The sequence below is a fragment of the Mustela lutreola genome, chromosome 12, assembly GCF_030435805.1.
Source record: "Mustela lutreola isolate mMusLut2 chromosome 12, mMusLut2.pri, whole genome shotgun sequence".
Lineage (NCBI taxonomy): Eukaryota > Metazoa > Chordata > Mammalia > Carnivora > Mustelidae > Mustela > Mustela lutreola.
This window is the reverse complement of record NC_081301.1, coordinates 42,821,708-42,838,941: the sequence shown is the minus strand read 5'-3', so window position 1 is coordinate 42,838,941 and position 17,234 is coordinate 42,821,708. Positions and strand designations below refer to the sequence as shown.

Here is a 17,234-nt window from a genome sequence, read left to right as displayed (position 1 = left end):
GTTAATTAAAAAAAGTCATAGCTAATACTTTTTGAGTCTTAGGTCAAGCACTGTGCTAAGCCCCTTATATGCATCATCATATTTTCTCCCCCACAATAACCCTACAATTATCATCGCCACTTTCTATACAAGGAAACTAAGAATTAAGTGGTCACTGACTCAAGATCACCCAGCCGGTCAGTGGCCGCAGCAGCATTTGAATCTAGATCTGTGGTAAGTTACAGCCTAAACTCAAAACCTGTTGGCTAAAGCAGAAGAAAGCAGAGAACAGAGATCTTGTTTAACACATAAACTTTAAAGGAGGGTTGGTGTCTCGTCTTTCAGTGTTCTTAAAAAGACAGGTGACCAGCTCTGGCTTATGTTTTACTTCCGTGAAGGCAGAAAACAAAAGCACTTCGGAATAACTTGTTCCTCTATTCCTAGAGCGGTATTTCTGTTTTCCCGGGGGGTAGGAGGCTCTCATATTCGAGGCTCTCGCAGAATAAGCTGCTGTTGTATTTCCTAAAGGGATGACCTCCCTTTCTTCAAGCCGTAATCCCTCATGCCCTGCTGAACTGGACTGAAAGCGGTAGCCAAATATCCTGTCGTCAAGCCTCCTCCAAGGGCAGCTCTGCTGAGTGGTTATTTTGGAAGAGGCTCTAATCGGTCACGTTATGCGGCTTTGCTAAGACTCACTTTATTAGCTACCATCAAGAGCTAATAAAACATGTCAGGAAGTCTCTGTAAGCTGTAAAAACATTTCCAAAGGTCACGGCCGACACTCCGGACTTCAATGACTTTTTAAAGGAAAAGAAAACAGAGGCAGAGGCCCAACTTTTCAAAAGACAGAACTACCAAAAGCAGTGGCCCCACATGGGCCGTGAAGGGCGGCAGCTCTGTATTCTACCCGCCATTGAATCAACCCGGTCTGGAGGATGTCTTGAAGAAAAGGTCCAAAAGCCACAAAAAGGCAGTGGTGATGGTGGCGAGGAAGGAAAGCAGGACCTACCATACCCTCGTGTGAGGATACTGCATTTCTCTTGGTGATATCAGTTTGGTGTGGGGTTGTCTCACAGTCACACTTAACCTACAAACAATGGTGTAGGTGACAGAGAGGGATCGATTTTCGATGATCTCTAACACAGGAGGCATTTTTCCTTAACATATGACTTTTTTCCCATTATAAAATAAGCCCAATTTTTAGTAAATGTAGCAAAACATAAAAAAGGAGAAGTAATCCTGTCACCTTAAAAGTGGGGAACAGGGGCGCCTTGGGTTTCTCAGTTGGTTAAAGGACTGTCTTCAGCTCAGATCATGATCCTGGAGTCCCAAGATCAAGTCCCACATCGGGCTCCCTGTCAGCAGGGAGTCTGCTTCTCCCGCTGACCTCTCTTCTCTCATGCTCTCTCTCCTTCTCTCTCTCTCTCTCTCAAATAAATAGATAAAATTTAAAAAAAAAAAAAAAAAGCAGGGAGCAGAGTTTCGGGTTTTGTGTTTCAGGATTCATACTTTATCATGTGGGATGTTTCATGACAAACAGCTAGAGCCAGAGGTCCTACTAGCTTGAAAATATTCATAATCATTGAGAGTCCCATTCACCACTGATCCACAGGTCCAGGTCCAGAAGACAGAGTAACATTTTTATCCTGGTTTAGGATACAGATTTTAGACTTGAAATCTGAACTTGGGGGGAGAGGGCGGAAGGTGGTCCACGGAGTAAGTCAGGATGGCATCTTGTAGAAGCTCAGCAGGAAAAGACCGTTGATACACTGGTATGCTCCAGACCAAGAGAGGCAAGTTCTGTCCTGCTTTGGAGCAGTGGCCGACTGGCTCTAGTGCAAACTTCACTTGGCTGTCCTTAAAATTTGCAGCAGGCTGTGGCAGGGGGTGAAGGGGGTTCCACCACTAACTGGAGATACTGTAGGGTTGAGCTGAATCCAAAAAATTCCTTTTGCTTTTTTGTTTTCTTTTTCCTCTTCTATTTGCTAAGATGGGCAACACAGAGCAGCAACGAGAGCCCTAGACTTTGGAGCTGCAGCACCGCACCCATGAAGATAACAGGACTAGCCCCAGGGAACACCTGAAGGATTAAATGTAGAGCTTGCAGAGCTCTCGGCAAAAAACCTGGCACCTGGCAAGCATTCAGTAAGTAAGGAATTCACAACACTGTCGCTGGCCTGGGAGCTCTTTGAGGATGTGGGTCATCCTCAGATCCCCAGGAGAGGTGCCTGGGTACCCCCCTGGGGTATGTTCAAGAATATGTTCAAGAATAAATGAATTTGGTTTATTTCACTTTCCTTTCCTGGTACATTCTCCCTATTTTTTTTTTCTTCTCCAAAACATTAGGCCACACTTTTTCTTGCTTCGGACAAATGTATCACCGACAGAGGGTTAAGGCCATCTGATTCTCTTCTCGCTTGCTGAGGAATATTTATCTTTCTTGTCTTATTCTTAAGAGTCTGCTTTCCTTTCCCCTTCCTCTTTTGTGGCTTTCCTCCCTCGGAGAACTGCTCTCCCTTCCGTGACTGGGGTTCTGCTGAGTTTGCCAATCTGTTATCCTCCCTCCCCAAACCTACCCATCCCAATGCCCCAATTCACATAAACCCAGAATCCTCACTTGACTTTGAGATGACTTACTCTGTAATAAAGCCCTTTTCCAAGAGGTCAGTAAGAGTGCATTTCTGTTGCTTACAACCAAAAGGCCCTAACTGATCCTACCTACTCTTTTTCTTTTCTTCCTTTCTAGTCATGTTTCCTTCCTACTGCATCGATGGTTTCCCGGATGCCTCCTTGACCATCTGCCACCAATCTCCTTCCTCACTGAACACGGCAGAATTTACTCCTTTCTGTGAATAAAAATGAGCCTCTCTTCTATTCACAGGTCAGCCTTCCTCTTAACTAGCATAGTGGCTTCCATGAAATTCAGTTACCTTCAAGGCAACCTGATATTTTGCTGAACAAAATGTTAATGTCAGCATCGTAAGTGCCCTAAGACCTGGCTATCACAGACTTAAAATGATAATGCGTGAGGAGAAGTAGCTATTATCTGCTTTAACTCAATTCATGGGACTGTGTGGACAAAGGAAGAGCCGTTTAATGACTTGCGTAGGGCCCAACAGCCAAACAGAGGTAAGATCGGAATGCAGCCCTCTGATACTTGCGTAAGGTGTTTTAACCATCCCACTGGGCAACTTGAAAGGAAACACTATTTTGGATCCAATCCAAGCAATTTACTTTGTGAAGTAGAAAAGCCTCTGTCGTAAGATGGTCACATCTACAAGACAGTCTCATAATGGGAGATGTAAGTACTGTTCAAACTAAAAAGAGGTCAGGGAAGAAAGAAATGCACGAAGAAGGGAGAGGAGTGTTAAGGAAAAATGCCTGATTTCACTTCTTCTAGAGGGAGGTGCAGGGATCCTCCAAAACGAAATCATTCCAAGGCCATCACCAGCCAACACATATGGAATGTAACACATATTGAGCATAACACATACTGCACATAAAGATGTGCAGTGAACTGGTTTAAATTTGAAGGTTCCCCCCACACAAAAAATAAGCACTGAATAACTGACCCAAAGCAATGAACCCATAAGAGTTCTTTAATTTAAATTCATATAAAAATATTTAATTTTCTTTTATCCCCAAGGAACAAAAAATCATACTCTCTTAAAACCCCCTGAGTGATTGAGTGAAGGCAACAGGAAAGGAGATATACAGGCTTTGGGAATGCATTGCATAATACATGTAGAGTTCTCCAAAATTTTTTGTTAGATAACACTGTATAAATATCAGATCCCCAAGTATGAACACCGAAATGCATATGGCAATGATATGTATCTTTAAATTTCTCTGATCTAAAAATCTGCTTTATAGCAGATATTTTCTAGACAGAGGTGTTGGTTGTCATAGCATCTGGCATATTACTTTAGCTTTAAAAAATGAATGAAATTAGATCTGCACACTTGACTTTAACCACATAATTAAATGTCTTTGTAAGGCAGTTGCAATTGACAAAACGTGGGCCGATACAGCTTTCTCAAATTTTTTTTTTTTTTTAGAAGATTCTCTAACTCAGAGAACTTTTAAACTGAGGGTGTTGAGAGTCAATACTTAACTGTTAAACATGTAGAGCAGGGTGGTCAAATAAACGGTTTCCACGTCACCATGCTCCCCACCACGTTTCCAAAGCTAACATGGTTGATTCTCTCAGTGCTCTTCTCAACTTAGGCCAGTTTCAGGATCTTCTCAACTCAATACAACAAACAGCCATAACCAACAGATAAACACAAAGAAACCCACTTACCATTCCTCTATTAAATGATCCTGGTACTCGTGCTCTTATCCAATGACAAGAACTTCCATGGTTCTACTAGTTAGCAAATTCATTAATTACGTTGAACTCTATAATGAAGAACAGCTATTGGTTACAAGTAGGTCTAAAAATGTGCAAAATGCATGGGTCACTCAATTTCCCTGTCTCTCAAGAATATGTAGAAGGGTCCTCAGGGTACCTGCACACGTTAACAATCCACTCTAGCACGTTCCTTAACATCTCACTCAACTCTGCCTCTTTAACTGAAGTAAAAATGCCATCAAGCAAGAGACAGTAGTATTTTTTTCACATTTTCCAGTTTGAAAAATGGATTTCTTTTCCTCCATTGAAGACATAGCTCTGACTTCTTCAATTTCCTATTCCTTCCCCAAACGAAAAATAAGACCCACAGGCAGGCCTAGGATGAGACCAATGACTACGAGTCTTAGAGAAGTGCCCCCCAAGACCATCACTGCAAAAAGGGTCAAGACTGATAATGTAGTTGATCCTTGAAACACAAGTTTGAACTTTACGGGTCCACTCACATGTAGGTTGATTTAGATAAAGACAGTATAGTACTGTAAATGTATTTTCTCTTATGCTTATTTTATTTTAAGAATACAGTATATAATACACATAAAATATGTGTTAATTGGCTGTTTATGTTATCAGTAAGGCTTCTGGTCAATAGTAGATCATTAGTAGTTAAGTTTTGGGAGAGTCAATAATTACATGAGGATTTTCCACTCTGTGTGGTGGGGAGGGGTAAGGACAGCACCCCAACCCCCACATTATTCAAGGGTCAACTGTCTTAACAATCTCATTTAATTCAAGGCTTCTCTTCCATTGAACCATAGCCTTTTTTTTTTTTAGAGAGATTTTATTTATTTATTTGACTTAGAGAGATGACAAGCAGGCAGAAAGGCAGGCAGAGAGAGAGGAGGAAGCAGGCTCCCTGCTGAGCAGAGAGCCTGATGCGGGGCTCGATCCCAGGGCCCTGAGATCATGACCTGAGCCGAAGGCAGCGGCTTAACCCACTAAGCCACCCAGGCACCCCGAACCATAGCCTTTTTATAGCTAATGCTTACATTAGAAAAAATAACAAAATAAATGCAGGTCATTAGGGTCTCCACTGATTATTACGTAAAGCAATACATTAACCGGAATACACCCATAACGCCTCAGTATTTTGAAGTCATCACTAACTCTGATTACTTCCTCATCTAGCTCTGATGAGTGTAAGTCTGTCAAATTTGACTGTATCTCTTTCCTTATTACAATATTCTTTTTAAAAAGTTTATAGAACATTCAGGAAATAATAATTAATAATAATAACAATAACAACTGAATTCCCTCCTGAGAAGTGCTTTTATGATTAGAGATTTTGTAATTTATAATTACAGTAATTTTTCATGTACAAGTAAGTGCTTCAAAAGTACTTGGCAGTTCATGAAATTAACTGGCTCTTTTAGAACAGTTAAACTATCTTCCCACCAAATGCTCATTAGACCAGAGTTTCTCTACATCAACTTCATTCACATTTGGGCTAGTTACTTGTAGTGAGAGGCTGTCCTGTGTGGTATAGGGTATTTAGTTAGTATCCACCTGATAGATGCCAAAAGCACCCTCCCACATGTGACAACTAAAAAATGTCTGTAGACATTGCCAAATGTCTAGAATCCCTGGGGTACAGAATCACTTCCCAGTTGAAATCTACTTCAGGTCACTCATCCAGTGCTTAATGACCTCTTCCCTCTTCTGATAAATGATGCTAAGATAAGTTTTATGGCATACCTCCTCTCTATTCAAAAGGTCACCATTCCAGGGCGCCAGGGGTGGCTCATGGGTTAAGCCTCTGCCTTCAGCTCAGGTCATGATCTCAGGGTCCTGGGATAGAGCCCCACACAGGGCTCTCTGCTCAGCGGGGAGCCTGCTTTCCCCCACATCTCTGCCTGCCTCTCTGCCTACTTGTGATCACTCTCTCTGTGTCAAATAAATAAATAAAATCTTTAAAGAAAAAAAAAAAGGTCACCGTTTCAAGCTATCTGAGTAGAAATTAAAGCAATTTTGCTTTAATCACATAGCTTCCCTGGGAGGAGCTCACGTATTCCCTTCAATCCACTGCCGGGGAAACAGAATCCAATGCCACAGAGTACAAGAGGGATACAGCGTGTCTTCTGAAACGTATCTCCTTCTTATCCCCCTCCCAACCTGGGTGGAGAGATCATCAACTCACTTCTTGTCTTCTTCCCTTGGGGAGATCAACTTGACCCTGGAGAGTTTCAGAGCTCAGAGCCAAGAACTAACCAAGAGCAAACATCTCCTAGGTAATTCTGGGCAAGTTATGGCATCTCTTAGAGCCTCAGTTTTCCTACTCATGAAAACCAAGATAATTCCCACTTCCTCAAGTTACTAACTGGAACTGAAGAAAACCATACACATAAAGTGTTTAGCAAAGAGTCTAGAATGCAGACAATGTGCACAATGAGCATTATGGCTCTTTCCGTCCCTCTACATGGGAATCTCAAACCAGGGCAACTGCACAGTGAATTTGGAAGTCGTGATGGAGACCAGAAGAGCCATGTGCAAAAAGCAAGCACACAGGTACCCCCACCATGATCCAGATGAGGGGTAAGCTCAATGTGTCAGAGAGGCAGAAAACATCTTTGAAGCAGAAATACTCACTGTGTAATACTGCCAAATCTTTCTATATATACATAGTTACATATAATTAAATACCCTGATCCCTTTTTAAAGTTGTCTATGATCTGAATCGCCTGAAAGAGACACCTGTGGCTGGTGTGACAAACTGTGTACACAGTACATAAAATTTCTCCTGCTTCCTCCCCACCATCCACATGCTCTGCTGTTAGTAGGCTGAAATACGTGGAACTGCTGATATTCAACAATTTTTCACCTGCAAAATGGCAATTTCTTGGGGTCAACCTATCCATTGGGGGAAAGCAGACTCTTTCAAATATCTGAAAGTTTCTCAAGTAGAGGTCAAATAAATTCTAAGTTATAGGTGGAAAATTCTGAGGAAGCCAAGCCCACGTGTGATGTGCTCTCATTATGTGTGATAATTCTATTCTTTCCCATCTTTTTTTCATAAACTCAAGATGTAAATTTACAGTGCTCCCAAAAGACTCTAGCTAAAGAGGCAGGTAGGTGCTTGATCCTAAATCCCAGCAGAGCTCTGAATTAATAATCACAGGGAGAAGGAATAACTTACCTGGAACTGCTATTATTAACTAAAAGAGGGGCATATATATGCCACATGGGGACAGGGCAAGGACAAGGACCACACATCACAAAGCGGCAGATGGAAATGCAGTTGAGGCTATTATATTATAGATTTGGGCATTTCACCCCCCCCCCCAACCCCCCAGCTCATGCCTACCTGGTTGCCCTCTTAGGGAGCAGAGAGCACTAGGGAGTGGGAGGTGGAGTTCCAGGGACTTGGCTGAGACAGACAAGCCACTGGATGGTTGTTTTACTTTTTAAAAAATTTTTAAAAATTTGTTTTATTTATTCATTTGAGAGAGAAAGAGAGAGAGAGCACAAGTAGTGGGGAAAGGCAGAGAAGAGGGCTCCTCACGGCCGGGAGCCCAATGTGGGGCTGGATCCCAGGACCCTGGGTTCATAACCTGAGCGAAGGCAGACGCTCAACCACCTGAACCCCCCAGGCGCCCTTGGATGGCTGTATAGAGAGTATTATACACCAATTGTACCTACTGCTGTGGCCTGGCCACCCTCCCATTAATACAAATCTTGGAAATGATCTTGAACACCTCTATGAACCCTTCCACTGGTCACAAGATGGACTGATCAAAACTCCCCCATCTGGGGCACCTGGGTGGCTCAGTCATTGGGCATCTGCCTTCAGCTCAGGTCACGATCCACCAGGTCCTGGGATGCAGCCCCACATCCGGCTCCCTGATCAGCAGGAAGCCTGCTTCTCCCTCTTCCACTACCCCGCTTGTGTTCCCTCTCTCACTGTGTCTCTCTCTGTCGAATAAATAAATAAAATCTTTAAAACAAACAAACAAACAAACAAACCTCCCCAATCTGTCTATTCATCCTAATTCCTTTCCCAAGATTCAGCTTCCCCTCTGACTGCCAGCAGACCTCCACCCTGATCTTTTTAGACCTGAAACTGAATATGCCCTAATCAGGCTCATGGCTTTCATTCTTCTTCCACGTATTTAAATAATTTTGCTTTAGAAGTGTGTCTCAGACCCAGCTTCTCCTACGGGGCCTGCAGCCAGGGCCTAGATCAGGTACTTGCTTCTCCTGTGGACTTGCAGCTGCCCGCTGCCTGACCGCCCTACTCTCCATCTTCCCTCACACTGTCTCTCCTCCAAATTGCCTACACAGTCCTCATCCTGAAAAACTAGCCTGAAACCTTTCCATTGGTTGGACATTGCCCACAATGCATTTCCTTGGCATTTAACTAAATGAGAACAACATGTATAAATGGATTACTTTGGCCCTGGTAGAGAATAACGAATAATACTTACTGTAATTATTAATTATATATTCGGTGCTTCAGAATCTGACCCCAACCTAACCTTATTCCTGCCATTCACCCAAAACACCCACTTTTTCAACGGCACTGACTTTCTTCTGGTGAACTTCACAGGCCATTTTAACTCCCTGCCTTTGCACATTCTATTCCCTTTGCCTGGACTACTGGGCTCCCTCCTTCACTCCCCAGTGGCCAGGCAAACAGGTACTCACCCTTCAAGTCTCTGCTCAAAAATCCCTGGGTGAAATCTTCTCCAATATACTCAGGGGAAAATGATCATTCCCTTCCCAAGGACCATTTACACATTTCTGCTACTGAAGCTCCCGTATCTTATGGTGCTTTCCTTGTTTGCTGTTCTCTTCATGTTACACCAGTAACACCCCAGAACATGTACTGTGTCACTCAGTCTCATCTACCCAGTATCTAGCGCAGGGCCTGAGCTAGCGAAGGCCCAAGGGTCGGTGGGTGAGAGGGGTGGCCAGCAGCCTGAGCGGAACAACGGTTCTGGTGTTACATTAAATGTACAAAGAGAATTACTTACACTGGGCAGTTTCTTTTCTCTCTTTTAGCCTTTCTTTAAGGAGACAATAAAATAATCTAGCTTCGCCTTCTGTGGAAAGGGCAGAAGTCCCTGAGACCCAGAAGCAGGACATCAAGGGGTTCCCCTGTCCCCCTTAGGTGTGCACAAACTGCTTCACCTGCTTTGAGAACTTGTGTTTTGATCCACCCACTGCAAAGAACAGAAGTCTAAGGAAGCAATTTAAGTGAGCGAGGGATCTGCTGGGTTAAAACATGGCCTCCACGAGCAGGCAAGAAGCACAGCAATGGGTGAGGGAGCCCAAGGGGGGGTACTGGTGCTCGTCTTCTCTCACGGACCATGGGGTCTCACCGGGAGACTCCTGGGAGTCTTGACTCTCTCTTTATTTAACAATTCCCCAAATGGCTGCCTCAGCCTGGCCCCCGTGACTTTTCAACTCGAGGGCTCTCATGAACAATTTCTCTCTGAGCCTCAGGACTGTTCAATCAGTTCAACAAGGAGGCCATTAGGCTGAGGTGGCTCTAATCCCTTTGAAGCCTGTGCGGGCAGACAAAATCCTAAGCCTGAAATGCCGCAAGGTTAAGAAATCAAAACCTAAGGACAACCAGTGGCTCTCATAGCCAAGTAAGCTTCCCCAAATACGCCAAATGCTTCAGCTAGAACCAATCAAATAAGGCCCTTGCTTTGCTTCCACCTTTTCTCCATTAAAATCTTTCCCCGAGCTCCTGCCAGCCGAGAGCTTCTAACCACTTCAGTCTGGCGCGGCCTGATCCAAATGGAGTTTTACTCAAATAAACTCCTAAAAATCTTACTACGCCTCAGTTTTTGTCTAATAGTAAAAAGATCATAAGAGAGAAGCTCTAGTTGGTCCAGCTCCTCTTTAGGTGGCACACAAGTCACATGGCGCAGGCCAGCTGACCGGTTGGCCTGGCTCAGGTAAGGTGTCCTCCCTGGTTCGGCCAAGGAGGGGTGGGATCCCATGAACAGATGCCTTCTCACCTCTATGGTCGCCCCCAAAGGTATACTTCCCCTTCTGATCCCTCTTCCCCCCAACACCTGCCAAGAAACTTGCCCTACCCTTTTCTGCCTCACCCTTCGTTCCTAGCAAATTTGCTGGGCTGCCAACATCAATACCATTGGACAGGGCACATCTAGATGCCAAAAGTTAAATCCTCTTAATATAGTAATGAGGAGTTAAAACCATTAAAGGAACATCAAAGCAAGGAAAGCAAAAGAAAAACACACAGGTAAGCCAAAAGCTGGAAACTTACGGTGAGTTTCGCAATCTATCTCCTATCTGATAGGAGATTTTGAAACGCGGCAACCACAACTCCAGAGGCTCAATGTCATTCCATCCATTATTTCAAATAACAGGTGAGCCCTCCTCCACTCTACCAACTTGCCCTGCTCCTGTCCAGCGGCCTGGCCCACAATGTGAAGATGTTTCTGGACCATAGAGAAGCACACAGAAGCTGGACTCAGACAGACTTCTGCCACTTAATATCTGTGACTGAAGAATTTCATGCAACCTCTCTGTGTCATTTCCCATCTATAAAACGGAAATAATAAAAGCTACTTTGCAGGGTTCTTGTGTATGTTAATCGTAATACTTAAAAAGCACATGGTCCCACACTTGCCATACAAGGAGCGATCGATAAACAGCATTAGGTTGTATCATACAAAGTTGACCTTTTGGTAGGTCAACTAATATTATATTACCCCTTTGTCAGAGAAATGATCACTTCTTATGATTATCTTGTACTTATATGTTCCCCCATTAAACTCTGAGCTCCATCCTGCTTCCCACACAAGGCCTGGACCAGCACTTGGCAGACAGTAGGTGTTTCATCTGTATTTTTTGAGTGAATGGATGTTGACAACGATGGTCATCGTGGCGATGATGAAGCTACTGCTTCTGGACGGCCCACTGGTGCAATACAGTCCTTGATTCCACTGCCTGGCACACAGCAGGGACACCATAATGTCTATTGAAGGAAGGAATGAGTGAACAAGTAAATGCATTTCAGGCATATACATACAAATTCCAAAGAGACTATCAAGTCAATAAAAACTGCTATGCGGCTGGGTGTTGGTCAGTGCCATCAAAAAACACCTACGGGCTTGCTTTCATTTTCACATTTCCAGCAGGCTCTCTGGTATTATGTGGACACTATCAGCATTCACGTGGCCGCATGGGCCTCCCAGGAAAATGAGAAAGGCAAAGTGCTGAACTGCAGACTGACAAGCCAGGAAAGGTTCGTATTATTGGGTGCAGCTTCCAGAAGCCTGCCGGCTTTAGTCTGCCCAGAAATAGCCAGCAGCTTGCAATTGTACCATTAAGCCTCTGGATGCAAGAAGACCTCCCCAAGGCATGTGTGTGGCTCATGCTACTTAATGTAGCTTTTGTCCAAAGGCCCTACTTAATTCATTCACTGCACTTCTGATCAAATGCTCAATCTTCCTTAAAGAAAACAGGTTAGGGGGGCGTGCCTGGGTGGTTCAGTGGGTTAAAGCCTCTGCCTTCGGCTCAGGTCATGATTCCAGGGTCCTGGTATCAAGTCCCGCATTGGGCTCTCGGCTCAGCAGGGAGCCTGCTTCCCCACTCTCTCTGCCTGCCTCTCTGCCTACTTGTGATCTCTAATAAAAAAGAAAATTAAAAATAAATAATTTTTAAAAAGAAAGAAAACAGGTTAGAAGGGAGACTAGTCTGGGACAGGTGGGGGTGTGTGAAGAAGATCTGGTGTCTGGCTCTGGTACCTGGTGACTACCATAATAGGAGAAGGGCTGGAATGATCAAGAAGACAGAAAGAAAGAGCTTCACCAAAAAGGGAAGACTCAGGGGACCTGGACGGTACAAAAGGCGAAGGTTCCAACTCTTGGTTTCAGCTCAGGTTGTGACATCAGGGTCCTGAGATCAACCCCCACATCAGGCTCTGGGCTCATTGTGGATATTGCTTAACATTCCCGAGGCCCCTCCTACTCATGCATTCTTTCACTCATTCTCTCTCTCTCCAAGATAAATCTTAAAAAGAAAAAGGAAGACTTCACTCAGCCATATATTTATCTTTAAAATCTCTAATAATAGCCAGTTTATGTCTCTGGATTTTAAAATGAAGTCACTTTTAGAAAAGAGGAATGTTCTTTCTGGTTTTGACAACAAATAAAGAAGAAACAAAATACGAAAGGTAGAACGTAAATTACATTTAAAAGAAAATCAGTCATTTTCAATGATTTAACCTTCAGGAAACCACAAATATGCAAGCATGGAGAGAGAGGAGAAGAAGAAAAGAATGGCTGAGGTTCACAGAAACAAACACACCGATGTTATCCCTAAAGATCTCCCACACTGCTAAACCTCTGGCCCCCTCTTTGTATTATCTGCCAGGTCTGGGAAAGGCGGAAGTACCCTGCATTTCACCATGTGAATTTAGAAAAAGTACTTAGAGCAGAACATCAGGGAACCATTCCCAGACAAGGCTGAGGATTGCTGCCATTTCTCACGACGATTTGGGAGCTGGTCTTTTCAACTCAAGCTACTGTTTACAGAAGCGTTACCACAGGATTATAATTATAGGTTTTGTTTAGCTATAAAGAGGGTCTGAATCCTCCATCAAAAGAAGAGGAAACAACTCACTCAGAGGTGTGGAGTGAATCTTTCACACTCACTGTTGGATGGAATTCCAGTGGTCTGCATGGATTCAGGCCAAAGCATGAGCCCTTGAGGTAGGTATGGGGAGCTCTGAGCTCATGGTGGGAAGGAGAGCCTATGCCCTACCCTGCTTTTCCCTGTTCTTGGAGATGTGCTGGAGGTGGGGAGGCAAGAAAGTCCTATGCTCCCATCGGGCCAGCTCCCACCCAGGTGGACTTCCTTCTGCTTCAAAAATTGGCGTTCTCTTTTCTCCCCCAGAACATGAAACCAGAAGTGCCCAGATGAATGGAGGCAATGGGAGTGTGGGACAAGGTTCCAGGGACTATCTCTGGCAAGACAGTGGGATCCTTGGAATGACCATTTGCTCCCAATATTGCTTCCACTCAACTTTTTGTCTCTTCTTTCATTTTTGGCCCTGAAGTGACATTCTTTGACAACCCATCGCATCAGTGGCTCTCAAGACCTACGCTCTGGTTCTGCCTACCTCAGGTGGTACCTTCATAGGGTCCTCCCAAGCCTCTCCATTTCTAGAGGCTCTTTCTGTACATCAAGTCTTATACCTGGAGCACCTACAGCTCCCCAGTGCCCCAGGGTGTCTTGCTGATCTCTGGCCAGGACTTACACAGCACAGTGTAGTCTGATCCTCTGAAAGAACGTGGTATGCAAAGAGAGGACCTGCTGACCTTTTACCCCATGAAAGCTGTATAGATTAATATATTGCTGACTTAGCCACTGGAATAATGCATGTACTACTTCTGAAACGTCCCAGCAGGCTCTGTCAAGTTGATAAAACAGGCAAACCACACTATGAGTAAAAGTAAAAATTACCCTCCTCCTAAGAGAAATCTGCTTGACACAAGCCAGCCTCCATTCACTGGACACCTAACAGACCCAACTGGGACTTAGTGTTCAGGCTGCCTGAATTCCCAAGAACCTTCATTTCTGCACCCAGATGCATTTTCTATCAATACCTGAGCAAGGGAGGAAATCCCCAGCTTTCCCCTCCTTTAGTCTACTTTCTCCTGGACCCTGAGCATTAGCATTTCCTTAACATTTGGTTACCTGGAGCTTCATTTTCCCAGCGCATTGTTACGTATCTTGAAGGATTGTGGTAGATGTAACTGCAAAATCTACCATCAATCACTGGTCATTAATCTCCACTGACTTTTCTTCCTGCTGGGATCTCTCTGTGCCCCTTCTAGTTTTTTTAAGTTCCTGACGGCTGGGGCCATTGAGAGCATGCCTCCTGATTCTCCTGCCTCTGCCTCGGGTCCCTCAGCATCCTTGCCAGGGAGTGCATTTGCTCTGGGGAGCTCTGAGCTTTCTGGATTTTGCAGCACTTCCCCTTTCTTCCTGTTGCAAAGCTGTGGCTTAGCATGAAAGTCACCTGGCAGAGGACACTATCTTTTTTCCCCACATTAGGAAAAGGAGACACGTCCAGGAAATGGAGACAAGTTATCAACTTAAGCCAGGCCACATAGATAGTAAGAGCTGGAGCTACAATTTCTCCATTCAACAGACAGTATTAGGTTCTTATTATGTGCCAGTCACTGTCTTAGGGACTGGGGATTCCATGTTGGTAAACAAAAGAGTCTACAATTCCTTCCCTCATGGAACTGATTTCCTTTTGGTGTTTTTATACTCAAAGCTGTTTGACCTCAGCGATGGAATCCAACAACAGCCAAACTATACGACACCAGTGCAGAGGTAGTCACAACCTCTGGGAAAGACTTGCTTTCAAATGTTGGATAGCAACCACAATGAGCTACCATTTCACACTCATTAGGATGGCTTGTATCAAAGACACAGAAAATAACTAGTGTTGGCAAGGTTGTGAAGAAATCAGAAACTTTGCACACTGATGGTGGGAGTGTAAAATGATGCCAATATAGTGTGGACAGGAGCTTGGAAGTTCCTTAACAAGTTAAACACGGAATTATCATATGACCCAGCAATTCGTTTCTAGGTGTCCACCCAAAGGAACTGAAAATAGGGATGTGAATAGATATTTGTATATGAGTGTTCATGGCAGCGTTATTCACAGTAGCCAAAAGGTGGAAATAACCCAAATGCCCATCTGCAGATGAATGGATAAACTAAATACAGTCTATACACACAAGGAAATATTATTCAGCTCTAAACATGATTTAGAATGAGATTCTGATGGGCACCTGGGTGGCTCAGTGGGTTAAAGCCTCTGCCTTCAGTTCAGGTTGTGGTCCCAGGGTCCTGGGATTGAGCCCTGCATCAGGGTCTCTGCTCACCGGGGAGCCTGCTTCCCCCTCTCTCTCTGCCTGCCTCTCTGCCTATTTGTGATCTGTCTGTCAAATAAATAAATAAAATCTTTTAAAAAAATTGTGTTTAAAAAAAGGGGGTGGGGTTCTGATACTGGCTACAACATAGATAAAACTTGAAAACATGATGCCAGTGAAACTATTCAATGGAAACTGTGTAATTTTATTTATATGTGGTACCTAAGATAGGCAAATTCATTGAGGCACAAAATAGAAGTTTACAGGGGTTGGGGGAAAGGAAGGATGTGGAGTTGGTGTTCATGGGTACACAGTTTATGGGTGTAGTAAAGTTTGGGGTGACTAAAGTTCTGGAGATGGATGGTGGTGATGGTTGAACAATACTGTGAAGGTACAACATAGTGAACTCACTGAATTGAACACTTAAAAATAGTGAAAACGGTAGATTTTATGTTATGTGTCTTTTACCACAATACAAGAAATAGTTTGATTTTTTTTTTTTTTTTTAAGTCTGATCATAAAGGAAATCAACCCAAGGACAAGAAGTCAGCAGATAATTACCGAGGGCTCTCCGGGTGTGGAGGACATGCCTAATCATTCTGCCATGTGATTTCAAAGTGAACAAACATTCTTGCCCTGAGACACTTTGGGAAGAAAAGATGTCAACTTTTCACAAGGCCTCTCCCCACTCGTCCTTTATCTGATGGCCTCAACTGACAATCAGTAGGTACAAATGTACTGACTATAGTTTGATGAAGATGATGGCAAGGGGATACTGGAAACCGGCAAATTTCAGTCACCCAAATACAAGAGTTTTTAGATGCACCGGAGTAGGAAATTGCTTACAAAAGAGGATTTTTTTTTTTTTTGGCCTTGAATTTCTGGAAATTAAAGAGCGCAACACAATTGCTCTTGGGATAAATATATATTTTGTATCTTTCTGGAATTAAGCACAGGCAAAATAACATAGGGCCTTGAATCTATCAAGTACGGTCTTCCCTAACAAGCAGTGGCTTTTTTCCTGGGAGGTATTTGTCTTCTGGGGAAAAGACACATTGCTCTCTCAGTATGAAATCTGTGTCTGGGAAAGAAAGTTCTAGGGTTGGAAGGAAGGATACTACTGCAGTGGAGGAATCCAGCTCTCTCCTGGCCCCAAAGAAGGTTCAAAATTTCTAGGAAGGAGCATCTAGATGGTAAATTAACACCCTCTAATTTTCCATCAAAGGGCTTGCAGATTTGTACCAACCTTTTGGGATTATAGTGTGGGGATCAGAAACCAGAGGGAGGCCTCGAATGGGCAAGGCGACCAGGGAATAGGACACTCTGCCTACGTTCAGACTTAAATTGTCTGTGTGTATTTCCTTGTTGATCTTTCTCAGGATTTGGCAGAGCTTGAAAATCTGAAGCAGGCCAATTCTACTAAATGAACCAACAAAAGGGGTTTTGATTCACACATGAGGCATGACAAATGTAAATAAGTGAGTAAGTAAATAAAGAAACAAGAGGGAGTGATGAAATGGCAAAGTGCAGGCAAGGCTTTAGGGCAGTGAAACCATTCTGTATGCTATGGTGGGTTCATGATATTGTGTATTTGTCAAAATCCACAGTACCTTAACACAGTGTGACCCCCTACTATAAACTATAGACTTCAGTTAATAATAATGTATCAATTTTGGTCCATGAACTGTAACAAGTGTACTCAGGAGAAACTATGAGGGGAAAAGGGACATAGGAGAAGTCTGCATTATCTGCTTAATTTCCTGTAAGCTTAAAACTGCTCTAAAAAAATAAAGTCAATTAATTTGGGAGAAAAGGGGGATGCTTACTGACCCTAAATCATTTATTACTGGTGCTGTTTTTATGTAGTCTAACAAGGTAAAATGAAACAATTCAGGTAGTGTGTGACAGAATAATATAGGGCAAAGGTTATTAAAAAAAAAGTCAGCTTAGTCTTGACATCTGCCCTTATGATTAAA

At 43.5% G+C, this 17,234-nt stretch overlaps 1 protein-coding gene across 2 annotated transcripts in view; it reads right to left on the bottom strand.

Annotated features, from left to right (window-relative positions):
* Positions 1-17,234, bottom strand: part of MOB3B (MOB kinase activator 3B) — a 200,156-nt gene that overhangs the window by 72,384 nt on the left and 110,538 nt on the right. Inside the window, exon 3 of one of the 2 annotated variants that reach the window (XM_059142809.1) lies at positions 6,299-11,342. The exons of the other annotated variant lie outside the window; for it this stretch is intronic. Within the exon in view, the coding sequence (XP_058998792.1) occupies positions 11,203-11,342 (140 nt within the window). The 3' untranslated portion in view covers positions 6,299-11,202. Of the gene's footprint in view, positions 1-6,298; positions 11,343-17,234 lie in introns of those variants that run through there. 2 annotated transcript variants of the gene reach the window in all.